General features: G+C 40.9%; 1 protein-coding gene across 1 annotated transcript in view; it reads left to right on the top strand.

The window, feature by feature from the left end:
* The window catches only part of LOC141340109 (piezo-type mechanosensitive ion channel component 2), a 203,914-nt gene that overhangs the window by 23,885 nt on the left and 158,372 nt on the right, over positions 1 to 21,657 (top strand). Inside the window, exons 3-8 of the mRNA XM_073845042.1 lie at positions 7,652 to 7,753; positions 12,791 to 12,836; positions 15,718 to 15,862; positions 16,202 to 16,412; positions 16,494 to 16,704; positions 19,919 to 20,084. Coding sequence (XP_073701143.1) covers positions 7,652 to 7,753; positions 12,791 to 12,836; positions 15,718 to 15,862; positions 16,202 to 16,412; positions 16,494 to 16,704; positions 19,919 to 20,084 — 881 coding nt within the window. The remainder of the gene's footprint in view (positions 1 to 7,651; positions 7,754 to 12,790; positions 12,837 to 15,717; positions 15,863 to 16,201; positions 16,413 to 16,493; positions 16,705 to 19,918; positions 20,085 to 21,657) is intronic.

A 21,657-nucleotide genomic window follows, 5' to 3' on the forward strand; every position in this document is an offset into this window, starting at 1 on the left:
CTTCAACTACCATCTACCAGATTCAACCCATAACCAACAGGATTAACTCACGGACACGTATTCACCGAAAGTGTGAACCTGTCATCCTTCAAGTCGGAGTTCTACACCGTGAGGAGATTCAATTTCTGGTTCTGGAGGGAGCTAATATGGACATCATTCTGGGGCGCCCGTGGCTGGTAGATCATGATCCCATCCTCTCTTGGGGCACTGGAGAGATCACCAAGTGGGGAAAAGGATGTACGGACCGCTGCTTTCCAGATCTTCCACGTCCCAACCCTAAAAAGATATCTGTCAACGTCACCTCGATCGAAAGTCCTGTTGAGAAACGGTCAGTCAAGATTCCCTCAGTCTACTCTGAATTCCAGGACGTCTTTTGCCCCAAGAGAGCTTCTCAGCTACCGCCACATCGGCCATGGGACTGCGCCATTGACCTTGTTCCGGATGCTCCACTGCCCAGAGGTAAGATCTACCCGTTGTCGCTTCCGGAGACCAAGGCAATGGAGGAGTACATAAAGGAAGCTCTCGATCAGGGATATATACGGCCATCAACTTCACCCGCAGCATCCAGTTTCTTCTTCGTCTCTAAGAAGGATGGAGGGCTGCGGCCATGCATTGATTACCGAGTACTCAACCAAGGTACAGTCAAGTTTCGCTACCCCCTTCCTCTCGTCCCTGCGGCCCTCGAACAACTACGCACAGCCAAAGTGTTCACGAAGTTGGACCTCCGCAGCGCGTACAACCTCGTGAGAATACGTGAGGGGGACGAATGGAAGACGGCCTTCGTGACCCCTACCGGCCACTACGAGTACTTGGTCATGCCCTATGGATTGGTCAACGCCCCCTCCGTATTCCAAAACTTCATCCACGAGGTACTCCGGGAGTTCCTGCACCACTTCGTCGTCGTCTATATTGATGATATTCAGATTTACTCCCGGAGTGAGGCCGAACATCGCCTCCACGTTGCGGAGGTCCTTCAACGACTACGAGATCACAACCTGTACCTCAAGGCGGAGAAATGTTCATTCCATTTGTCTTCAGTGCACTTCCTTGGATACATCATAGATCAGGAGGGGGTTCGCATGGATGAGGGGAAGGTGGCTGCAGTAGTGTCCTGGCCAGAACCCACTGCCATAAAAGAGCTCCAAAGATTCTTAGGTTTTGCCAATTTCTACCGTCGATTCATAAAGAACTATAGCATTATCACTTCTCCACTTACCAGCCTGCTCAAGGGAACACCACGGACCCTACTTTGGACTCCAGACTCGGCCGCAGCCTTCCAAAACCTCAAGAACGCTTTCACTCAAGCTCCACTCCTGATCCATCCTGACCCTGATCTCCCTTTCGTGGTGGAGGTGGACGCCTCTACTACCGGCGTGGGAGGTATCCTGTCACAGCACCACGGTACTCCTCCATTGCTTCATCCCTGTGCCTATTATTCCCGGAAGCTCAGCCCAGCGGAGAGGAATTATGACATTGGCAACCGCGAGCTCCTCGCTATTAAGCTCGCTCTGGAGGAGTGGCGACATTGGTTGGAGGGTGCCAACCATCCGTTCCAAGTCATAACAGATCACAAAAACCTGCAGTACCTGCGAGATGCCAAGGGGCTCTGTCCCCGTCAGGCAAGATGGTCCCTGTTCTTTTCTCGTTTTGATTTCACTATAACCTACCGGCCAGGATCCAAGAATGTCCGAGCAGATGCCCTGTCACGTATCCATGATTCCCACGATTCACCTGAAGCACCTTCAACCATACTCCCAAAATACCTCATCGTCCAACCCATAGAATGGACCAACCCTCCGGCTGTCGCCACTCCAGAACCCAGATCTCCGCCGGGCTGTCCACCAGGTCGTCAGTACATCCCTAGGACCCAACGGGTAGATCTAATCCATTCTACGCATACCTCCCTGGGCACTGGACATCCAGGGGCCAACAACATTCTCTCGCTGCTGACGGAACGCTTCTGGTGGCCGCACATGGCAAGGGATGTACGGAGGTATGTTCAAGGCTTTAAGGAGTGTGCGATGTCCAAAAGTCCACGTCATCTGCCTGCCGGGAAACTCCATCCCTTGCCTGTGCCGAACCGCCCCTGGTCACACCTGGGAGTTGACTTCATGATCGATCTTCTTCCATCTGACGGTAACACCTGCATCTTTGTCATTGTCGATAGATTCTCAAAGTCTCCGCCTAATACCCTTGAAAGGTCTTCCCACAGCTCTGAAATCTGCAGAACTTCTCAATAAAGTCTTCCGGTATTATGGCATTCCAGAAGACATCGTCTCAGATCGCGGACCGCAGTTTATCTCCAGGGTATGGAAGTCATTTCTGAAACTCCTAGGTGTGACCGTCAGCCTCTCCTCTGGATACCACCCTGAGACCAACGGGCAGACGGAGAGGAAGATCCAGGAGGTGGGGCGGTTCCTCCGGACATTCTGTCATGGTCACCAGGACTCCTGGAACCAGTTCCTGGGATGGGCTGAATACGCCCAAAATTCACTGCGGCAACCCACCACAGGACTCACGCCATTCCAGTGCGTGCTAGGCTTCCAACCACCTCTCTTCCCCTGGAATGGCGAACCATCACAGGTGCCTGCAGTGGATTACTGGTTCAGGGAGAGTGAGAGAGTCTGGGACGAGGCTCACCACCATCTACAAAGGGCAGTGCGCAGAACAAAGACCTCCGCTGACAAGAAGAGGATTCCAGGTCCCACATATGCTCCTGGGCAGAAAGTCTGGCTCTCCACAAGAGATATCCGTCTGCGCCTGCCCTCGAAGAAATTGAGTCCCAGGTTTGTTGGCCCCTTCACCATCGTGGAACAGGTCAACCCCGTCACCTACAGGCTCCAACTACCTCCACAGTACCATATCCACCCCACATTTCACGTATCCTTGCTTAAACCTTTTCACCCACCTGTCATTCCCTCCACAGAATCTGACCAAGAAGAGGAACCCCCTCCCCCCTTGGTTCTGGAAGAGGGATCCGTCTACTCGGTCCGTGAGATTCTTCTGTCCCGATGTCGTGGTGGCAACTTGGAGTATCTCGTCGACTGGGAAGGCTACGGACCAGAAGAGAGGTCGTGGGTACCCAGAGTCGACATTCTTGATCCAGCCCTCATGGAGGAATTCCACCGTAACCATCCGGAGTGTCCAGCCCCTCGAGGACGAGGTAGACCACCATGACATCGGAGGCCTCGGCCCTCAGGAGCGGGCCCTGGGGAGGGGGGTAATGTTACGGATTGGTCAGGTTCTGCACCCACAATCACACCCCGATCTCAATCACCTGACTTCTGATCACCACGCACCTGCACTCAATCATCAACTCACCATAAGAGCACCACACACCCAGTCAGCATTGTCCGGGCTCGTTTGCACGAAGCGGACTCATTGAGCTTCACTCTTGTGGTCTCAAATCCCTGCTATACTTACCTTCAAACTTACCTTCTGATACTTACCTGTGTTCTCGTCTATTCTAGTCGAAGTCTCGTCTCAGTCTCCAGTCAGCGGTGTGTCAGCCATAAGTCTGTTCACGGATCTCCAGCAGTGTGTGTGTGAGTGTTTCCACCTTCACCGGTCCTCCTCCCGTCGTTCCTGGAAAGGAAAAGATATACTGTCTTCACGTATCCATCTACACATCAAGAAACTCATCCAGAACTGTTCACTTACCCGGTTTTGCACGCTATCATCATCATCCTGCTCTGCTGTAAATAAACTTGTTATCATTATCACTTACCTCAGTCTTCTGGTCTGCTTCCGTAACAATAATACTTATAATACATATAATATATAACATATGTAACATATGAGGTTCCCACGAATTAATATCTTGTGGCCACAACATAATATCATGTTCTCACGAGTTTAAATGTCGTGGCCACGACAAACATAAGTGACCTTACAGTCACTGTAAAAACGTGATTGGTTGGAGCGAGAACGTGCAACGATTGGTCAGCCCCACGTGGCCGGTATCTGATTGGCTTAAGTAGAAAGTGGGTGGAGTCCATCCATTTGTGGATTATGCTGCATTCCAGGCATTTTTAATCTGGTAAACTGGTAAATCACCACTTCAAACCACGACTCACGACTTTGTAGCGTTCCAGGCAAGTCACGCCAAACTGCCTGGGCATATTTATGAATTATTATTATTTTTATATTATTATTTATTTGATTGCAACGTTATATTGTCCTAAGCTCTATTTTTCCACCGTGTGCCACTTGCATAAACACCGCACCCATTAGGGCTGACTTTGTTGTTTCGCGGGCTGTGTTACGTCAGAACTCGTAACTGGGAGTACATTGATCTAGTATGAGTTCACGAGTGGGAAGTCACGGGTTTGACTGCCGTTCCAGTGCACTTTCACTGGTAGAAGGTCGGAAAAACACGGGTTACGGGTTGTCTGGAACGCAGCATTAGTTTGCGTCTTGACGCTTGAATTGTTTCAAAATTCACAAATACGGGCAGCGATCTACAAATGCACAGAGAGCAATCCACAAATACGCGCAGCGATCTACAAATGCACAGTACACGATTCACATATAAAGGCCGGGCAAAGTTGTGTTTGTATAATAAAAAAAAATATTTGTGAGTATGTTTTTTATTTGCAATTCAAATTTTTTTTTACTTGTGAATATAATTCATGTTTGTGGAACTCTAAGATTTATTTGTGGATCTCATTTTATTTATTTTGTGATTATGCTTGGTTTTTGTAGCCTGAAAAAATCCAGACCCTAATCTATTAAGATTAAGGGTCTGGCATCGAGCAATGAAAAGGACCTAACTTGAGGGGCGGCACCAAGTGTGCATTTGAAACTCTCGCTGCACGCAATTGGATAACGCCACGACCAATCACAACAATACACAGTGTGACGTATCCAGAGCGACAGTGAACATATAAGAGTGGATTTCAATGTTATAACATAAACAATGTGACAAGATTAATAACTATTAATTACGACAGCCGAATCAACCTCATAAAACAATTAGGTCCGATCAAACTATTCATTAACTATCAACTAATATGTGGATGGACACTAGCGTTTCATTCAGCAGCGAGACATATCGTCCTGTTCTAGTTAGGCTACTGTATTACTATTGAATAGTTCAGTTTTTCGTTACAGTAAGTTTACCAAGTGACTCTTACCGTTTGTAAATGAGATGGACCTCATCCACCACAATCCCGATCAGGTTGTCCCGGTAGACCTTGTTCGATAACATTTATCGCCACTTCTTTTTTAACAGCCAGGACTCGAGACTGCCGAATGCTATCTGGCATTGCCCGCTTCGCATCTGTTCCTCTTCGTGGTCGCCCCATACGCTTAACTACCAGCAGAGCTAACTGATAGATTAAACTCTTGCCGTATCCAGTTGGCAAAACAGCAAAAACGTCCTTCTTGCAAAGGAACGATTCGAGCGCGGTTTTCTGTCCCTCTTTTAAATGAAAAGCCAAGTCTAACTCGGTCACTGTAATGGCCAAAGCCGTTTCAAACAACTGGTTTTCATCTGTAGATCTCTTTCAATGCCTTTAATGTTTACTAAATGATTCCGGACGTCGCAGCGAAGTCGTCATCAGCTTAGCTCGCCTCTGGCCCGCCTACATCAGATACACCGATTTGATTGGTTCCCAGAATTGCTTACGTATTGCAGTAACATGCATCATTGCTCGATACCAGAAGGTGCGTTCGACTTCATGCAGCGCTGCGCAGACCGATCGGCGGCTGACTTGAAGTAGTGCATGCCGGTTATAAATTTTGTCCGACTTGAACCGGTGCCGACGCTACGTGACGTTCACGTGTGGCATCAAAGTAACGCGAGAGCGTTTCGAGAACAGCCGGCTTGCTCAGCCAGCGCAGCATTTCAGAAGGGACTGCGCCAGGCTGTGATGACGTCACAGCTTCTCATGATTAGCCACATTCACCACATGACGATGATCACGCGTGTTTCGTGCATAACAAATCAATTTGCATGCCATTTCGTAAATAGTTTACGATCTTTTGACTGCAGTACATTTTATTCCCTTAAATTCTTTATATTGGATTTGTGCATAAGTTTATTATTGTACTTTTTTCATACAGACCACTTATAGTATTCAGCTACATATTTAAGTAATATTTTTTATGGAATAACTAAAATGTCACAGACATTTAATGTAATGTGGTCAACACTGATTGATGCTGAAATCTGTAGTTGCTGCTTCACTTGCATGTGCTGCATTTCTTTCAACAAAAAAGGTATTTCTATAGCTTCCAATTCATCTGCAATAAAGTAGGCAAACGCCACGTGATCTGCCATGTTTGAGGGAGCAACGAGATCTCCAACTTGTCCGACTTGACGGCTCCGTTTTCAGCTCCTCCCCGACTGCTTTCGGCTCTCGCCGATCGGTCTGTGCAGCGCAGCATGAGCTCGAACACACCTAGAGTGTCTTGCAGAGACAATTCAAATTGTGCTCTCGCGAGACCTCTGGATTTCCAGGGTATGGTTTCTGTCAATCGCTTTACATTTATTTGTGGATCATAATGTATTTATTTGGAATTAAGCAACAATTCTAACTCCATAGTTCTGAGTCTGTTTGCGTTGCGGTCCGAGCTGATAAACGTTTGGTTTCTCTTTCGTTTCTTTTGCCGTTTTATGTTTCTCATATGAAACAGAAATAGCAGCGCTTATGAGTTGAATAACGCGGTGGTCGCGCCAGTGCGACCGCTCACAAAATTTAGTCGCACCAGCAGAAAAAATGCGACTATTTGGTCGCAGTCTGGAGCCCTACAAGCGCTTGTCAAATCTGCCGTCTATTGATGTTGTGGTCTCCGGTAGATTGTTGTTGCTCTTGGCTCTCTTGCTTTTCTTTTTTGGCTGGCCCGGGACAGTGTTGCCGCCTAGTGGACAAATTAATTAGTGCAAAAACAATTCAAGCCACCTGCTGCGTACTTCTCCCTCGGGCCTGACAAAGATGATTGGCGGGCCGCCAATTGAATAGCCCTGCTTTAAACGATTTAATAACATCAAAATTGCTTTACATTTTTAATTCTTTCTTGATCTCAGCGTGGTGAGCATATTTTATTGTTGTTTCCGAATCATTTGTAGTTCATGTGAAGGTTTATGGAGATCGCTGTGGATAACTAGCGTCTAAACGCCAAATGTGACGCAGCTGTTATTTAACAATGATTATAGGCTTATTTGTTTCTATTAAAAAGCAGAAGTGTTCTAAAGATGTTTATTAGTGTATTTTGAGATATATTGAGCTTAAGCCTAATGTTTAGGAATTTATATAGAACGATTCTGATTTTCTAAATTCATAATGTGAAACGTACTGATCATAAAGTGATGTACTGTAACAATTTAATAACTTAAAATGATCTGTAATGTGATTTTATGTCGATTATCTTTGGCTAGAGGAGTCACTCTGAAAGACATTTATGTGGCAGTGTGCTGGGCCTCTCTGAACACATTTATCAGGTTTTATAATGTTGACCCATGATTGACCCTTGATCAGGGTAAGGTTTACATTTAGTAAGGTTTAGGTTGAGTATAATATAAAAAAGATATTCTCACAAGATTCTTACAAAAATTACAACTGAAAGGTTTTTAGATCATAGGCAAAAATGTGAAATGTAAAACATTGAATTGAATGATGCAAAATTGTGTGTATTTGTGTGTATGCAGGGAAAACTGGAAGGTTTCTTCTTGTTATTTGCTCCACTGGTGTGACATTTCTGGCATTGCAGTGTGGAATGCAAATCACCTTCACATATATTCCCAAGGATGGTAAGATCTTTTTCTTCTACTACTTATCCTTCTTCTTTGGCTGCGTTTCAGTCCATTTTTTTATGCTCTTCACTCGCTAACTTCCCTCCATCTCGTTTACTCGGATGTACGTCATTGATTACATTGCAGTGGTTTAAACGAGAATACTTTTTGTGTGCAATGAAAACAAAAATGAGTTTATTTAACAATTCTGTTTCAATTTGTTATTCAATACTAATTATTCTTTAGTACTTCTGAAGATAATCTTAAGAACATCTAAGTGTACTCAATTGTGCTATTTTGGGACACCATGAATATGAACTAAAATGTGCTTTTAACATACTTTCTCTGTAAAAAAAAAAAGTTGCTTGTAGTACAATTAAAACCCTCTTTCATACACTTTTAAACATTCTCATATATAGAAAATACACTTATTCTTTAAAATATAAGATTAATATATAATAAATATATACAAAATGTATTTATAATGTATTGCCCCCATATTTTTATTTATTAAACAATCATTTCAAACCAATTTTTTAATTAATTTAACTTCCCCTTTATGTAATATTCTTAACTACATGTTTATGGTGTCTTTAAATAGTACAATCAAGTACACTATTACTATGTCATTAGTAGCATTTTTTCCCGCAATAAAAATATAGCACATCAAGTACTTTGTGCAAAATGTATACTTATTGTTAAATTGTGAATTTTGGTACACATCTAAACACAAATGAATGAAAAATCCTACCATGTGCTATTTGTGCATTTTATAGTAGCCTAAGCACTGTAACCTATAGGTGTCACGGTTACTGTGTTGTTAAACACACACAAACAGGATGATGATGATAAACAGACTTTAATAAAGGCACAGAAGGTAAATCCAGACAGAGGGAAGGCTTGCATTGACAAGACCTGACAAACTCAAACTGAACAGACAGAAACTCAAATGCATAGACCAAACGAGGATAATTAAAGGCGATTTTTGCCAAACGATGTTGATATTTGAAAGCACTAAAACTAGCACATCCATACCCCAACTGGACCTCGCCCCATTTTGATATCTCCGCCCCACACATACATACACAACCCTGGCATAGCGATGATCGCAGAAACAAACGAAGATGACACACAAGCATATTCTAACAAAAGCCAACATAAGTTGTGCGAAACCATGCAAGATCAGCAGTAGTTCTCTGTCAAAATGAAACAACGCAACCTTGGCGTCTTTCATTTCTCTCTCTATATATATATCTGATCTGCTAATATCTGTCCTGTGGACTCAAATTGAGCACTCTCTTCTCTCTATCATTACAAGACATGCCCATTACCGCTGACTGGCTACAAGTGTTTTTTGATACTCTGCCCGCCACTGCAGTCAAAAGCGTTTTTCAAAAATTGCTTAGTGCGGGGCTAAACAGTAAAAACGGTGCAAACAAAGTTCAGAGTGATGGTGTGACATTTTTACTTAAGTAGAACATTTCTACTGTATTTTTCATATAATTCCAAATAGAAACTTATCTCTTAGTACTGCAAGGCAATTGATGTGTCACTGCAGTCGAGGTCCCGTCCAGGAGCCCGAAGCTGCATGCCTGTTGCATACAGCAGAAGCCCAAAGCTGCATGCCTATTGCATACAGCACCCCAGCCTGCCTTAGAGGCATCCGTGGTGACAACAACATGCCTGGACACTCCTGGCTGTAGAAATGCAGGGCCTGACCAAGGACTGAAGAAGCTGTGAAAAACCAGAGTAACACGACCTGGAGACTTCGGGATCCGGCCGTGCAACCAGTGCTGGAGCGGTCTTATATGTAACAGACCCAGCGGTGTAATTGCAGCTGCGGCTGCCATATGCCCCAGGAGAAGAGCTTCTAAAATTGCTTTAGAGGGGCCGCTGTCTTGCCCCTGAAGGAATTCAGGCAGTTCAGCACCGACTCCATTTGCTCGTTTGTGAGACATGCGAATCCAGGAATTCTCTTACCAAGAAAAGTAATGCTCTGCATAGGGGAGAGCTTTCTCTTTTCCCAGTTGACCCAAACAGATCTCGCACAACAGATCTCGAAATAAGCTAATATAAGCCAGTCGTCGAGATTGAGGATGCGGACTCGCTTCTCCCAAAGTTGGGACAGGGCACCTTCTGTGAGTTTCATAAAAACGAGAGGAGACAGGAACAGCCTGAAGGGGAGGACTTTGTACTGATACACTTGACCCTTGAAGGCAAACCACAGAAACGGTCTGTGTTGTGGCAAAATTGAGACATGAAAGTATATGTCCTTCAGGTCGATAGCTGCAAACCAATGGTGTTGGGACGCAAGAATGAATGTACTTCTGTGTCAGCATCTTGAACAGAAGCCTGTTCAGTGACAGATTCAAGACTTGCAGATCCAGGATAGACCGTAACCCACCACTCTTCTTGGATACAATGAAATAGGGACTGTAAAATCTCGAATTCATCTCAGCCGGATGGATACTCTTTATTGCATCCTTCACCAAGAGAATCGCAATCTCTGCACACAGGACCGAGGCATCCTCTTCCGAACGGACAGATGTAAAGAGGACGCCCCTGAATGACTATGCCTGGCGAACTGAATCGCTTAGCTGAGTCGGACTGTCCAGGATAAGCCAGCGAGACTGTCTAGGCAGTGCTAACCAAGCCCCCAGACTCTGTACAAGCAGAATCAATAGAGCGGTTACCGACTTACCCACGGTGGGGCAGCTGTGGGAAGAAAGGAGGCTCAATCCGGGAAGAGCAGCATCCCGAAGTAGAGAGGAATTGCCGGAAGCACCTGATCCTACCGATCCCGCGGTGAAGTAACCAGAAGAGGCGTCGGGCAGAAGAAGACCTGGGTCTTGGTGTTTGGAGTGTCTCGCCGATGCAAGATGTGCTTGATGGCTTTCGTCTGATTCTGGTCTACCGAGAACTGCTGGGCACAGTCCTCAACAGTGTTAACAAAGACGCCGGCCTGGGAGATGGGGTCGTCGAGAGAGCGAACTTTGTTGGGGTTACGCATCTCAGCCAGGTTCAGCCAGTAATGGCGTTTCTGGAACACCATAGTGGACATCATCTGACCGAGGGACCTGTGACGTTAGTCTCTCAGAGAGCAAAGACGATCACCGTACACAGTTCCTGCATTAACCCTGAGTCAGAACTAACCTCGTGCAGCTTTTAAAGTGCCTTGGCCTGGTGTACTTGCAGGATGGCTATGGCATGCAGGGCTTATAGGCATTGGACGGAATGCAGGGACGGTCCTCTAGGTGGCGGAATTTTGCGGGCACAAGTGCACAGCATGCTCCACCTGGGGACATCAACATACCCTCTGGCTGCCCCACTGTTGAGGATAGTGAGGAAGAAAGAGCTCAAATGTGAGTGATTGGGTGGTGTACGGTGCTTTTCATGTTTTTGTAAACTCTTCATGGACCTCTGGGAAGAAAGGCACTGGTTGCGGAGCGTGGCTGGGGGCCACGTCCAGAGCCTAGATGCCAATAGTTGAGCCACAAATGCTCGGGCGAAGGTGGAGAATTCACCTCTAACCCAATGCTCTTGGCTGCCCGGAGGAGCATCAAGACAGTGATCGTGTCCGTAGTCCGAGGTAAGGAAACTAACGCATCCGCACACATGGTCGGAAAGACATCTCGAAAGATACTCTTGACCTTGCCAGTTGTATGAATTTGCTCTTTTAGCTGATATGTCCAGGGGAAGACCACAGCATTTATCTGTGCTAAAGGCAGGGTTAACTCTGTTAACTCTGCTGAATATGCAAAAGAATTTTCACAACCGAGAACCTCCTGCAGCTCAAGATGTTTTTCCTCTTTCTTGTAGATTTCTGTTGTAAAGACAGAATGAAACGCTAATGAAATGATCTGCTCTGAAGCAAAAATCTGAATTAGTAGATGCACGTCGGCATCTTATATACCCGTATGTACTGGAAGCGGCTTGGCATGCAAATTCTACTCACCAATTGTCTTTGGCCTTTTCTTGTAATGCTCAGAGATGATTGTGGCTCCCAAGTGAGACTAATGTCAGTTAATATTGACATAATGTTGAACGTGACTGACTGAAAGGTAACAATATAGAAGTGTACTAACATTAAACTAATTTTTAAATAAATCAAAAGCACACTATTAAGAAGTATACTAATAAAAGTCCTATATATGTTTTTGTGGTAGTACACTTTATTTCAGTGTACTGAAAATCTATTTAAATATCAGTGGTATTTAGTATGCTTTTGCAATTGCACTAAAGTACTACTGAAGTATTAAGAAATATGCTTTTAATTAGTGTACGTATGTGTATAACTTTTACAATATCATTTAGCACAAAAAAATAAGAATGTACTAGAAATGTACTTGATTGCACTAAAAATACTTAAATACCACCAAGTATACTTTATTTTTACCTGGGCAGTTAAGATATCATATTTTGCAGTTTGTGGCATTTTGCGTGTTTGCTTGCTGAAGAAAGACACTCTTCTCCAGTTAACCAAATCTGTGGAGAAATGAGTCTTGCAGTAGCACTGTGGTATCTGGCTTCTAGGAGCCAGTCACAGCTAGAATGTGTCTCAAACCACCTTCTGAAGTGGTTGGAGTCAAGACAGTGGATAGATGTCAGGATCTTGCAACCCTACATAGCACAAGTGATTAGGAGAATGAATGAATGGGTAAAGGGAAAAGTCACAATTGCAATAAATAAAGGCCAGCGGTTTCACAGGCAGGGCTTAGCCAGGAGTAGGTCTTGGTTAAATTAAGATACTTAAGCAGCATTTATAAAAAATACCTTAGAAGAGAACGTTACAGGTGTGCATCTTGAGACAGAGCAATGGCACTGGCATATTTTTAAGATATGTCACAGCAAGATATTTACATTTGAGACAGCTCAAACATGCATGTTAGTATTAAACTTAAGCCTTGTCTGTGAAACTGGGGAAAAGACCCTAAACAACATATTAACTTTGAGGTGGAAAAGGGCTTCCATATTCATCAGCTTTTTTCATGTCTTACCCTGTATTATTCATGCATAGTAATATATGTATGTATAAATATGTTTTTTATTCTTCAGTGATTGGGCCATGGGACAACATTTTCTTTCACCTTGGCATTGTCAGGTATGGAATATAATAATTATTGCTAAAATGTTTATTTTTCAAAGTATGGAAACCTTTCCAGTTATAAGTATATAATCTTGGTTCCCTAAATTCTAAGTTGAAAAGAAACGAGGCATTTCATCAGTAGCATACAGACGACCATTTTATTCATTATATTCAACAACTCACAAGTAACTAAAGAAACACTAGGCTAACAAGCTTAACAAGATAAGACACACATGGGGTGACTAATCAAAGGAAACCAATGAACAAACACACTACAAACTGACTACAAATACTACAGGTGACAGGAAGTGACATAAAAGTCCAAGATAATGCTGCGTTCCAGGCAACCCGTTACCCATGTTTTTCCAACCTTCTACCAGTGAAGGTGCACTGAAGCGGCAGCAAACCCGTCACTTCCCACCCATGAACTATGTACTATATACTACCATGTACTAGATCGATGTACTCCCAGTTCCAAGTTCTGACGTTACAGCCCCTACAGGTGCGGTGTTTATGCAAGTGGTACACGGTGGAAAAATAGACTTTGACAATATAACGTTGCAATCAAATTAACAATAATATAATAATATTAATAATAAATACGCTCAGGCAGTTTGGCGTGACTTCCCTGGAACACTACAAAGTCGTGAGTCGTGGTTTGAAGTCGTGATTTACAGGCTCAAAAACCTGCCTGGAACGCAGCATAAGGCACAGAGAATATATCACAAAAACAAGACAGGGTTGATTTATGAGGAGAGCAATCAAATTAATTCTTAATCAAATTAATGATTCAAATTAATCAAATTAATAATCAAATTAATCCAAAATAAAACTGAACATAACGAACACAAAGGTTTTTTTTTCTGTATAACTGATAAATTAAAATAATGTTAAGTAAAATTAAAAGTCAAAGCCTTCTTGCACTAGATGTGGTGGTTTCGTCCCTCATTGAGAAGATGACTGTTCGTTGATTTGTTGCTCAGAGGCAGCGTTTATGCAATCTACTGTACCCAGGTGACCTTGGCACCTTGGATCCAAACAAGCCATTATTGGAGCTTGATTAAATAAATGTTTTGTTTAAATTGAGGAGGAGGTTTTAAGCTATGAAACTTGCAGGATGTTTCAATGGTACATAGACCTCTTATATTCCAAAAGATCGAGACAAATTTGATTTCTCATGTCAAGGCCCCTTTTAAATAAACTTGCATGTATAAATAAGACATATATTGTTCACATTTATGGTCTTAAAGAGATATTTCACTCAAAAAAGAAAATTCTGTCATTAATTACTCCGTATAAATAAATCCGTAAGACCTTTGTTCATCTTCGGAACACAAATTAAGATATTTTTGTTGAAATCCGAGAGCTTTCTGGCCCTGCATAGACAGGACTTTGTTAAAACAGTCCACGTGACATCAGTGGTTCAACTATAATTTTACGAAGCTACGAGAATATTTTGTGCGCGAAGAATACAAGATAACTTCATTCAACAATTCTTCTCCCCCCAATCACCGTTTGCCATCATTATCTAGAGTACCAAAACACATGTTTGTGCATTCCTCTGCTCCTAAACAAGGCACAACACATGCGTGTTACACCTCAGCAGCACCTCATGTATGTGTGGTGGTTCTCACAGTAATAGCAGAGGATGGTGACTTGGAGGAGAAGAACTGTTGAATAAATTAATAATAATAATAATAATAATAATCTTTTCTTTGCACACAAAAAGTAATCTTGTAGCTTCGTAATATTACAGTTAAACCACTAATGACACATGGACTGTTTACCGATGAACTTACTACGTTTCTGGGCCTGGAAACATTTCATTTACATTGCTGTCTATGGAGGGTCAAAAAGCTCTCGGATTTAATCAAAGGTTTACAGGTTTGGAATGACATGAGGGTGAGTAATTAATGACATTTTAATTTTTGGGTGAATTATTCTAGTAACATATAGTACCATATAAAAAGTTATTTTATAAATAATTGTAATTATGTACTGTATATATTAATTCTAATATGAGTATTAAACCTATATCTTTATATATCGTGAGGATGTATCTATTCACTAAATTATATATTTCCTTATTATGAAAACATGGTGGTTCAGAATTCAAATATCCGTCGCTACAAGATTATGCTCTATTGTTTTGGAAATATCTCCGACACCAATCCCAACTTATTTGTTAGAATTAAATAATTTTTTTTTTGATGACAGTTTGTTGAAGCTTTGTAACTTCAAATAAACTATATGTCAATTGCTGTATTTCCCCCCCAGAAAAATGCAGTGGTAACCTTAAACACATTAATGAATAAATCAGTGTATATATAAAATTATTACATTTTTAATTTACTAGTGTCATGTTTGTTATTTTTTAATGTAAGCAATAGCTTCTGACTTTTAAATCAAAACAAACTTATGATTTTATGTCAACAAAAACCTACTGCTTTTTTAATCAGAAACAGTCAAAATGTTATTTGTACTTTCATTTTATTAAAAGTAAGACAACAGCGCCCCCTATGGGATTAAAGCTCCTTGCCGAACAGGCATTAAGACCCGTGGGAGGCTGCAGCTGCTGCCACTGCACATGCTATTACTGTTTACTCTATCGCACAGCATTTTCGTTTCTAACCACCAAAATCTAGCCCATTGGCAAGCTGAAGGACAGTTGATATCAAACACAACCACTACTCATTAAAGTTTTCTCTGACCTAGTGAAAATGGTTATAGTGTTCAATATTCTCTGTGGTATTCCAGTTATGTTTAACTTATATTTTAATTCATAAATACGTTTATGGTAAGGTTGTTTTGTTTCTCTTTGATAACATTGTCTCAATGATTCCAGTATATTTGCATTTCTTAGTAGAATAAATATATTTTTTACACCTCTTCCCAGGTTTAGTGATGTGGACACACTAAACATAATACGTCTACTAATGCCAGATTTTGCTGTCTTCCTGTCTACACTGTTCATCCTTCATTGGTGCAAAGCCAAAAAGCCACATCATAGCGAAAACTGCAGGCACCTCTACAACAGTGAGGTAATGAGCAACTTGTTATTGTATTGTTGAGTTGTAGAGCAGAGCTGCTATGTCCTCTTCCTGGAGGGTCCACTTTCCTGCAAGCCCAATAAAACACAACTGGGGCAGTTGATAAAGAACGTTGGGTTTACTTGAAAATTACAGCATGCCTGGAACTTAACCTAACTCCTGGAAGGTTACATTTTCTTGATAAAATCATCCCAAACTTACTATAGCTACTTTGTGCTGCAATATAAAAGATTGTAAGTTATAAACTATTTTCACTGAATGTATTTTTACACATGAAACAGCTAGCATTTTTAGTGTTGGCTGCTCTGTTCCTGTTTCCATATTTGACAGGGTTCAGATGGAGAGATTTCTGACTCAGAATGTGAAGGGGAGAGTACAGCATCCTCCTTTGGCTCCTCTGTTAAGAGCCACACCACTCCTCTCTCCTCTCCTGACGTTCTGCAAAAATTGATCATATTTTTGTCCAATCTGAGACTTCTTATGTCTTCTGTAATGAACACTGCTGGAAAAGTCTTGGTGACTGTTCTGTTGGGGTTAGCAGGTATTGCATATAGACAGGAATGTGTGTGTACTCTGGAAAATTGTCTATAGATGTAGTCAATAATCTTATACATTTCGACAGGTATAACGTTTCCCTCGCTGACATCAGCACTGTATTTCATGCTGTTTCTTGGCCTTGTATGGTGCTGGGTGTTAGACTACACCATCTCTCTGCTGCACTTTAGCTCTTTGTGTGTAATGATGACCATCTTCAGTGGAGGACACATCCTTATCATCTACCTCTACCAGCTGCCTCTCATCCAACAGCTCATTCCTCAGGATGGCTTTACCAGGTATAGTTCAGATTTCTACCCAGTAAACCAGTATCATTAAGTAAAGGTCAACATTATTCACATCAAGTACACTTTTCAGGCAAAACAAATAAATACATTTTAAAGCTTAAAATCTCGGCTTTACAGTGAATATAGGGATTATGACCAACTCATAACAAGTGAGTTCAAATTTGTTGACATCATATAGGTGCTCCATTTTTATACTTAATGTCATAAAATTGCATATGAAGCTTTTACAGATGCCGTGTAACAGTCTTGCAAAACTATACTGGGCTTTCAAATGGAAATCTCCACAAACACACATGTAAACCCTTACAAAAAGAAGTTTTTTTCAAGTGTGCTATTAGCTTACTTCTGTTAAACTAAAACTAGGAAAGTATACTTTCTGTCTACTTTTTATGTGCTTCTCAAAAATCGACTTAAACTGATGTGATAAAATTAAGTATGCTTGACTTGTACTTAGAAAAAGTCTTATTTGAGCTACACTTGCTCTCAGAATTAGTGCTTTCGTTGTTATATGCTAGTGGTGCTATTACACATCGTCTGTTCAGAACTTCCAAAACACAAGTGAAGAAGAAACCAACACAACAAATGCTTCCACATGTAATCTAACAGCATCAAAACCATAGATGTGTAAAACTTTGTAAAATAAAATGTCATTCCATAAAGAGGTAATAATGACTGTCAAGCTTTAGAGAGTTGATCGACATTTACAGTTTGATTATCATAAATAGCCTTTTTTTAGCTTTTTGTTCAAAATGTTATTAATTTTTATGAGACTTACCAACATAAGTGTTTATGAAAAAAGAATGCATAGAGCTAGAATAAAATGTTTTTGTTTACAGTCAGATACCCTTTTCTGTACATACCCCTGTTTTGGTATATACAGATATTCATATAACAAAATGTGTACAAATTATACTTGAAGTATACTTAAAGTATGATGTAAAGTTCACTTAAAGGAAACTTACGAGTATACTTGCAGTATAAAACTACTAAACTAATAGTTTACTATACTAAACTGTATTTTACTTCAAAGTGTACTAAAATGCATAAGAAAGTATTTAATTAGTATACTATTGCCTGTAAATTAACTTTTAGTTTACTTGCAGTACAAACTAAAAACATAGATTTAAACTAGTTGTGTACTCACAGTTTACTACTGTTATACTTAAAGTATACTTATATAAACTAGAAAGTGGACCAATTTAGTCCCAATGAGTATTGAAATAGTACACTTGAAAGTATACTATTAGTACACTGACATTTGTATACTTACAACGTAAAGCATACTTAAAAATATACTCGAACTTTGCTTAAGTATTCTTAATAAAATAAACTTGAAGTATGCTTCTTTTTGGTAAGGGAACAGTATACAGATGAGGCTGTTGTGCCATGTTTTGTTTGTAACTTTGCAAAACATTAGCAAACATTATTATATCACATGCCTTTATTTAAAACTGTTGGTTTCCATTTAAATATTTAAGCCCACAACCAACATAACAATGCGCTAATTAATCCATCAAGTGACAAATTATTATTATTATTTTTAAAAACACTCAGATCACTTGTTTGGAGAAGTTTTTAGACTTACCATGTGTTATGTTACCATGGTTCCAAATGCCATAACTTTTAATTGCTTTGAGATATCAACACAGATATTTGACCAAATGGAGTTGATTTGATTGTGAAGAAGATCAACCTTTTGATTTTATGACCTTTTATACTTTTATGCAACATCTCCTAACATAATAAAGAAAAAATATATAGATTCTTTTTTATTGTTGATTTTTAATCACTTTCTAACCATGCAGTCAATGCTGCCTTACTTGGCATTATTACATTTATCATTTTACATTTATTCATTTGGCTGACGCTTTTATCCAAAGCGACTTACAATTGGGGAGAACAGCAAGCGATTCATCCTAAGGGTCAGATCGAAGCGGGAAGTGCTCGAAAATACCATACATCAGGCATTGTTATATGAGTACATGCTATAAAGACAAGATCAAGAAAGATTTTTTTTTTTTTTTTTTTTATTGGGTCAGATAGATTTGAAAAAAGATGGGTTTTTAGCAGTCGTTTGAAAACTGTTAAGGAGGCAGCATTCCGGATAGGTGTGGGAAGAACGTTCCACCAGGCAGGAACAGTGACCGAGAATGTTCTGGAAAGTGATTTCATGCCTCTCTGTGGTGGTACAATGAGGCGTCTTTCACTAGAGGATCTCAGACTTCTGGATGGAGTGTAGATGTGTAGTAGTGAATGGAGGTAGGCAGGTGAAGAGCTGGTGACTGTCCTATATGCCAGCATCAGTGTCTTGAATTTGATGCGTGCTGTAACCGGTAGCCAGTGCAGGGATATAAAGAGAGGTGAGACATGGGCCTTTGTGGGCTCATTGAAGACCAGCCGTGCTGCTGCATTTGTAGAGGCCTGATTGATTGTACATGCTGCATGACCAGCTAAAAGAGCATTGCAGTAGTCCAGCCTAGAAATAACCGGGGCCTGGACGAGGAGTTGTGCAGCATGCTCTGTTAGGAAGGGCCTGATTTTTCTGATGTTGTACAACGCAAACCTGCAAGATCGAGCAGTTTTAGCAATGTGTTCTTTGAAAGTTAATTTGTCATCAAAGGTTACACCAAGATTTCTGGCTGAAGTCGATGGGGTAATTGTTGATGAACCTAACTGGATGGTGAAGTCATGCTGTAGAGTTGGAGTGGCAGGAAAGACAAGGAGCTCAGTTTTAGCTAGATTGAGCTGTAGATGGTGCTCCTTCATCCAAGCCTGAGATCCGTGCGGCTACAGATGGATCATCTGGTTTGAATGAAAGATATGAGCTGTGTGTCATCAGCATAGCAATGGTAGGAAAAGCCATGTGCCTGTATGATGGGGCCCAGAGATGTAGTGTATATGGAGAAGAGGAGAGGTCCAAGAACTGATCCCTGAGGAACCCCAGTGACCAGTTGGTGAGTTTTAGATACCTCACCTCCCCAGGCCACTCTGAAAGACCTACCAGAGAGGTAGGATTTGAACCAGCGAAGTGGTGTCCCTGTGATGCCCAGCGATGAGAGGGTCGACAGGAGGATTATTATTATTATTAGTGTAATTACTAAGTACCGTTTTAAGTCAAGGATGCACAGCCTTGTTCCTTCTTTTAAACAAACCACTGACACTTCTGTATTTGTTTGCATCTAATATATCTGTCTGTTTGGATTAGGTTGTTTGGTTTGACAGCGCTCATCCAGACCAACATGTCAGAACCATATATTCTGGCCCTGCATGAAGATGGTAGCTGGCCTGCAATGGTTCACCCACTGGTTCTCCTACTGCTGTATTTCTCAGTCATGGGTTTACTACATAAGTGGACTCAGTCTTTTAAGGAGGTAATAAAATGCACCTCACACATGCATCCATAAAAACATGGTAGGTGTCCAAACTTGCTTCTGGAGGGCCATCTTTCTGCAGAGTTTAGCTCTAGAACACCTGCCTAGTAATCTTGAAGTCCTTGATTAGCTGGTTCAACTGTAATTGGGGCTAAAGCTAAACTCTGCTGTAAGGTAGAGCTCTTCGAGCAGGATTGTATACCACTGTTATATAGAAACTTTTTAAATTGGATTTTATGTTGTGTTTACATAACATCTTTCTCAAAAAAAAAAAAAAATATATATATATCAGGGATGCGCGGGTCAATGTATAAACAACCCGAACCCGACAACGTTTTCAACTAACCCGCCCGCAACTCGGACCGCAAAAAAAGAAAGAAAACATTGTACCCGACCCGCTTCCTGACCCGCATGTTTAATATTTGCGACTGACACCAGCGATTATATGCGGCTATGCGGTGAAGATGCGTTCACTGTCAAACATCATTCGGCATTAATTAGGTAATTCTGTCAAAAGAAATGTTCTTGATCACAAGAAAAATACAGATTGTTCTTGTTGTGATTTATTTTGTCTTTCCTTTATACAGATTTAAATAGTTTCGTTTTTGAAGTATTCTAAATTATGTCAGTGATTCTCCTTTGTTAAATATGATCAAGAATGATTTTATTTCGATCTACAGTGTAATAAAAGTTAAGAAAAATATTAGCCTATAGCTCTAAATATATAGACTACAAGCTAATTCCTTTTTTCTTAACTTAACTTCTTCTAAAAATTATCAAGAATATTAAATCAACTTAATAGGCTAGGTTAACAAATTTTCTTATACAAACATAACGAATGCACTTCAAAACGAAGTTTTCATATATAAATTCAGGAATCACGAATATGACAAAATAATATTATTTTATATATATTAGTTGTATAGCTATAATAGTTGTATCAAATGAATAAGGAAATTGTAGTGCCTTGAATTTATTAAGTAATGTTTAATTTTGTACGTTTCGCTCTCTGGAAAAGAAAAAATACTGTTTTTACTTGGAATTAGTTTTTAATCCCTGGTTTTAAACAAGCATATACTACATGAGATAATTTATATATTATTGCTTGAATAAATGTTTAAAAATAGTGCTAGAAATTTTATAATTAAGGAAATTAAACAGACCTAGGCATTTGAAAAGACATAATAATTCCAAAAAGAAAGAGAAGCATTGGACATAATCAAAATATTCGAGACATTTATTAGGAATACCATTTTCTTAACAATGAAGATGCTGCATGTGTTTATCCAGTCTAATCGAAGTGTGCGTCTCTCCACTGACTTTCCCAACAAAAATCCCACCCCCTCTCAGAAAATACATAAAGCTGACATTACTGAGCTATATGCGTTTAAAAGTAGCCTATTAAAATGGTACAGTGGCATTGCTCAGTTCAACGTGTTTGGAAATCGGGCATTTTGCCCCGCGTCAGCATTTATTCAACAGTTTTAACAATACATTAAAAACGATAACCATACGATAACCATACTTTAACCATTGTATGTACACACATGGTAATCAATACACAGGAAAAAAA

Source organism: Garra rufa, chromosome 8 (assembly GCF_049309525.1).
Source record: "Garra rufa chromosome 8, GarRuf1.0, whole genome shotgun sequence".
In the NCBI taxonomy this organism is placed as follows: Eukaryota; Metazoa; Chordata; class Actinopteri; order Cypriniformes; family Cyprinidae; genus Garra; species Garra rufa.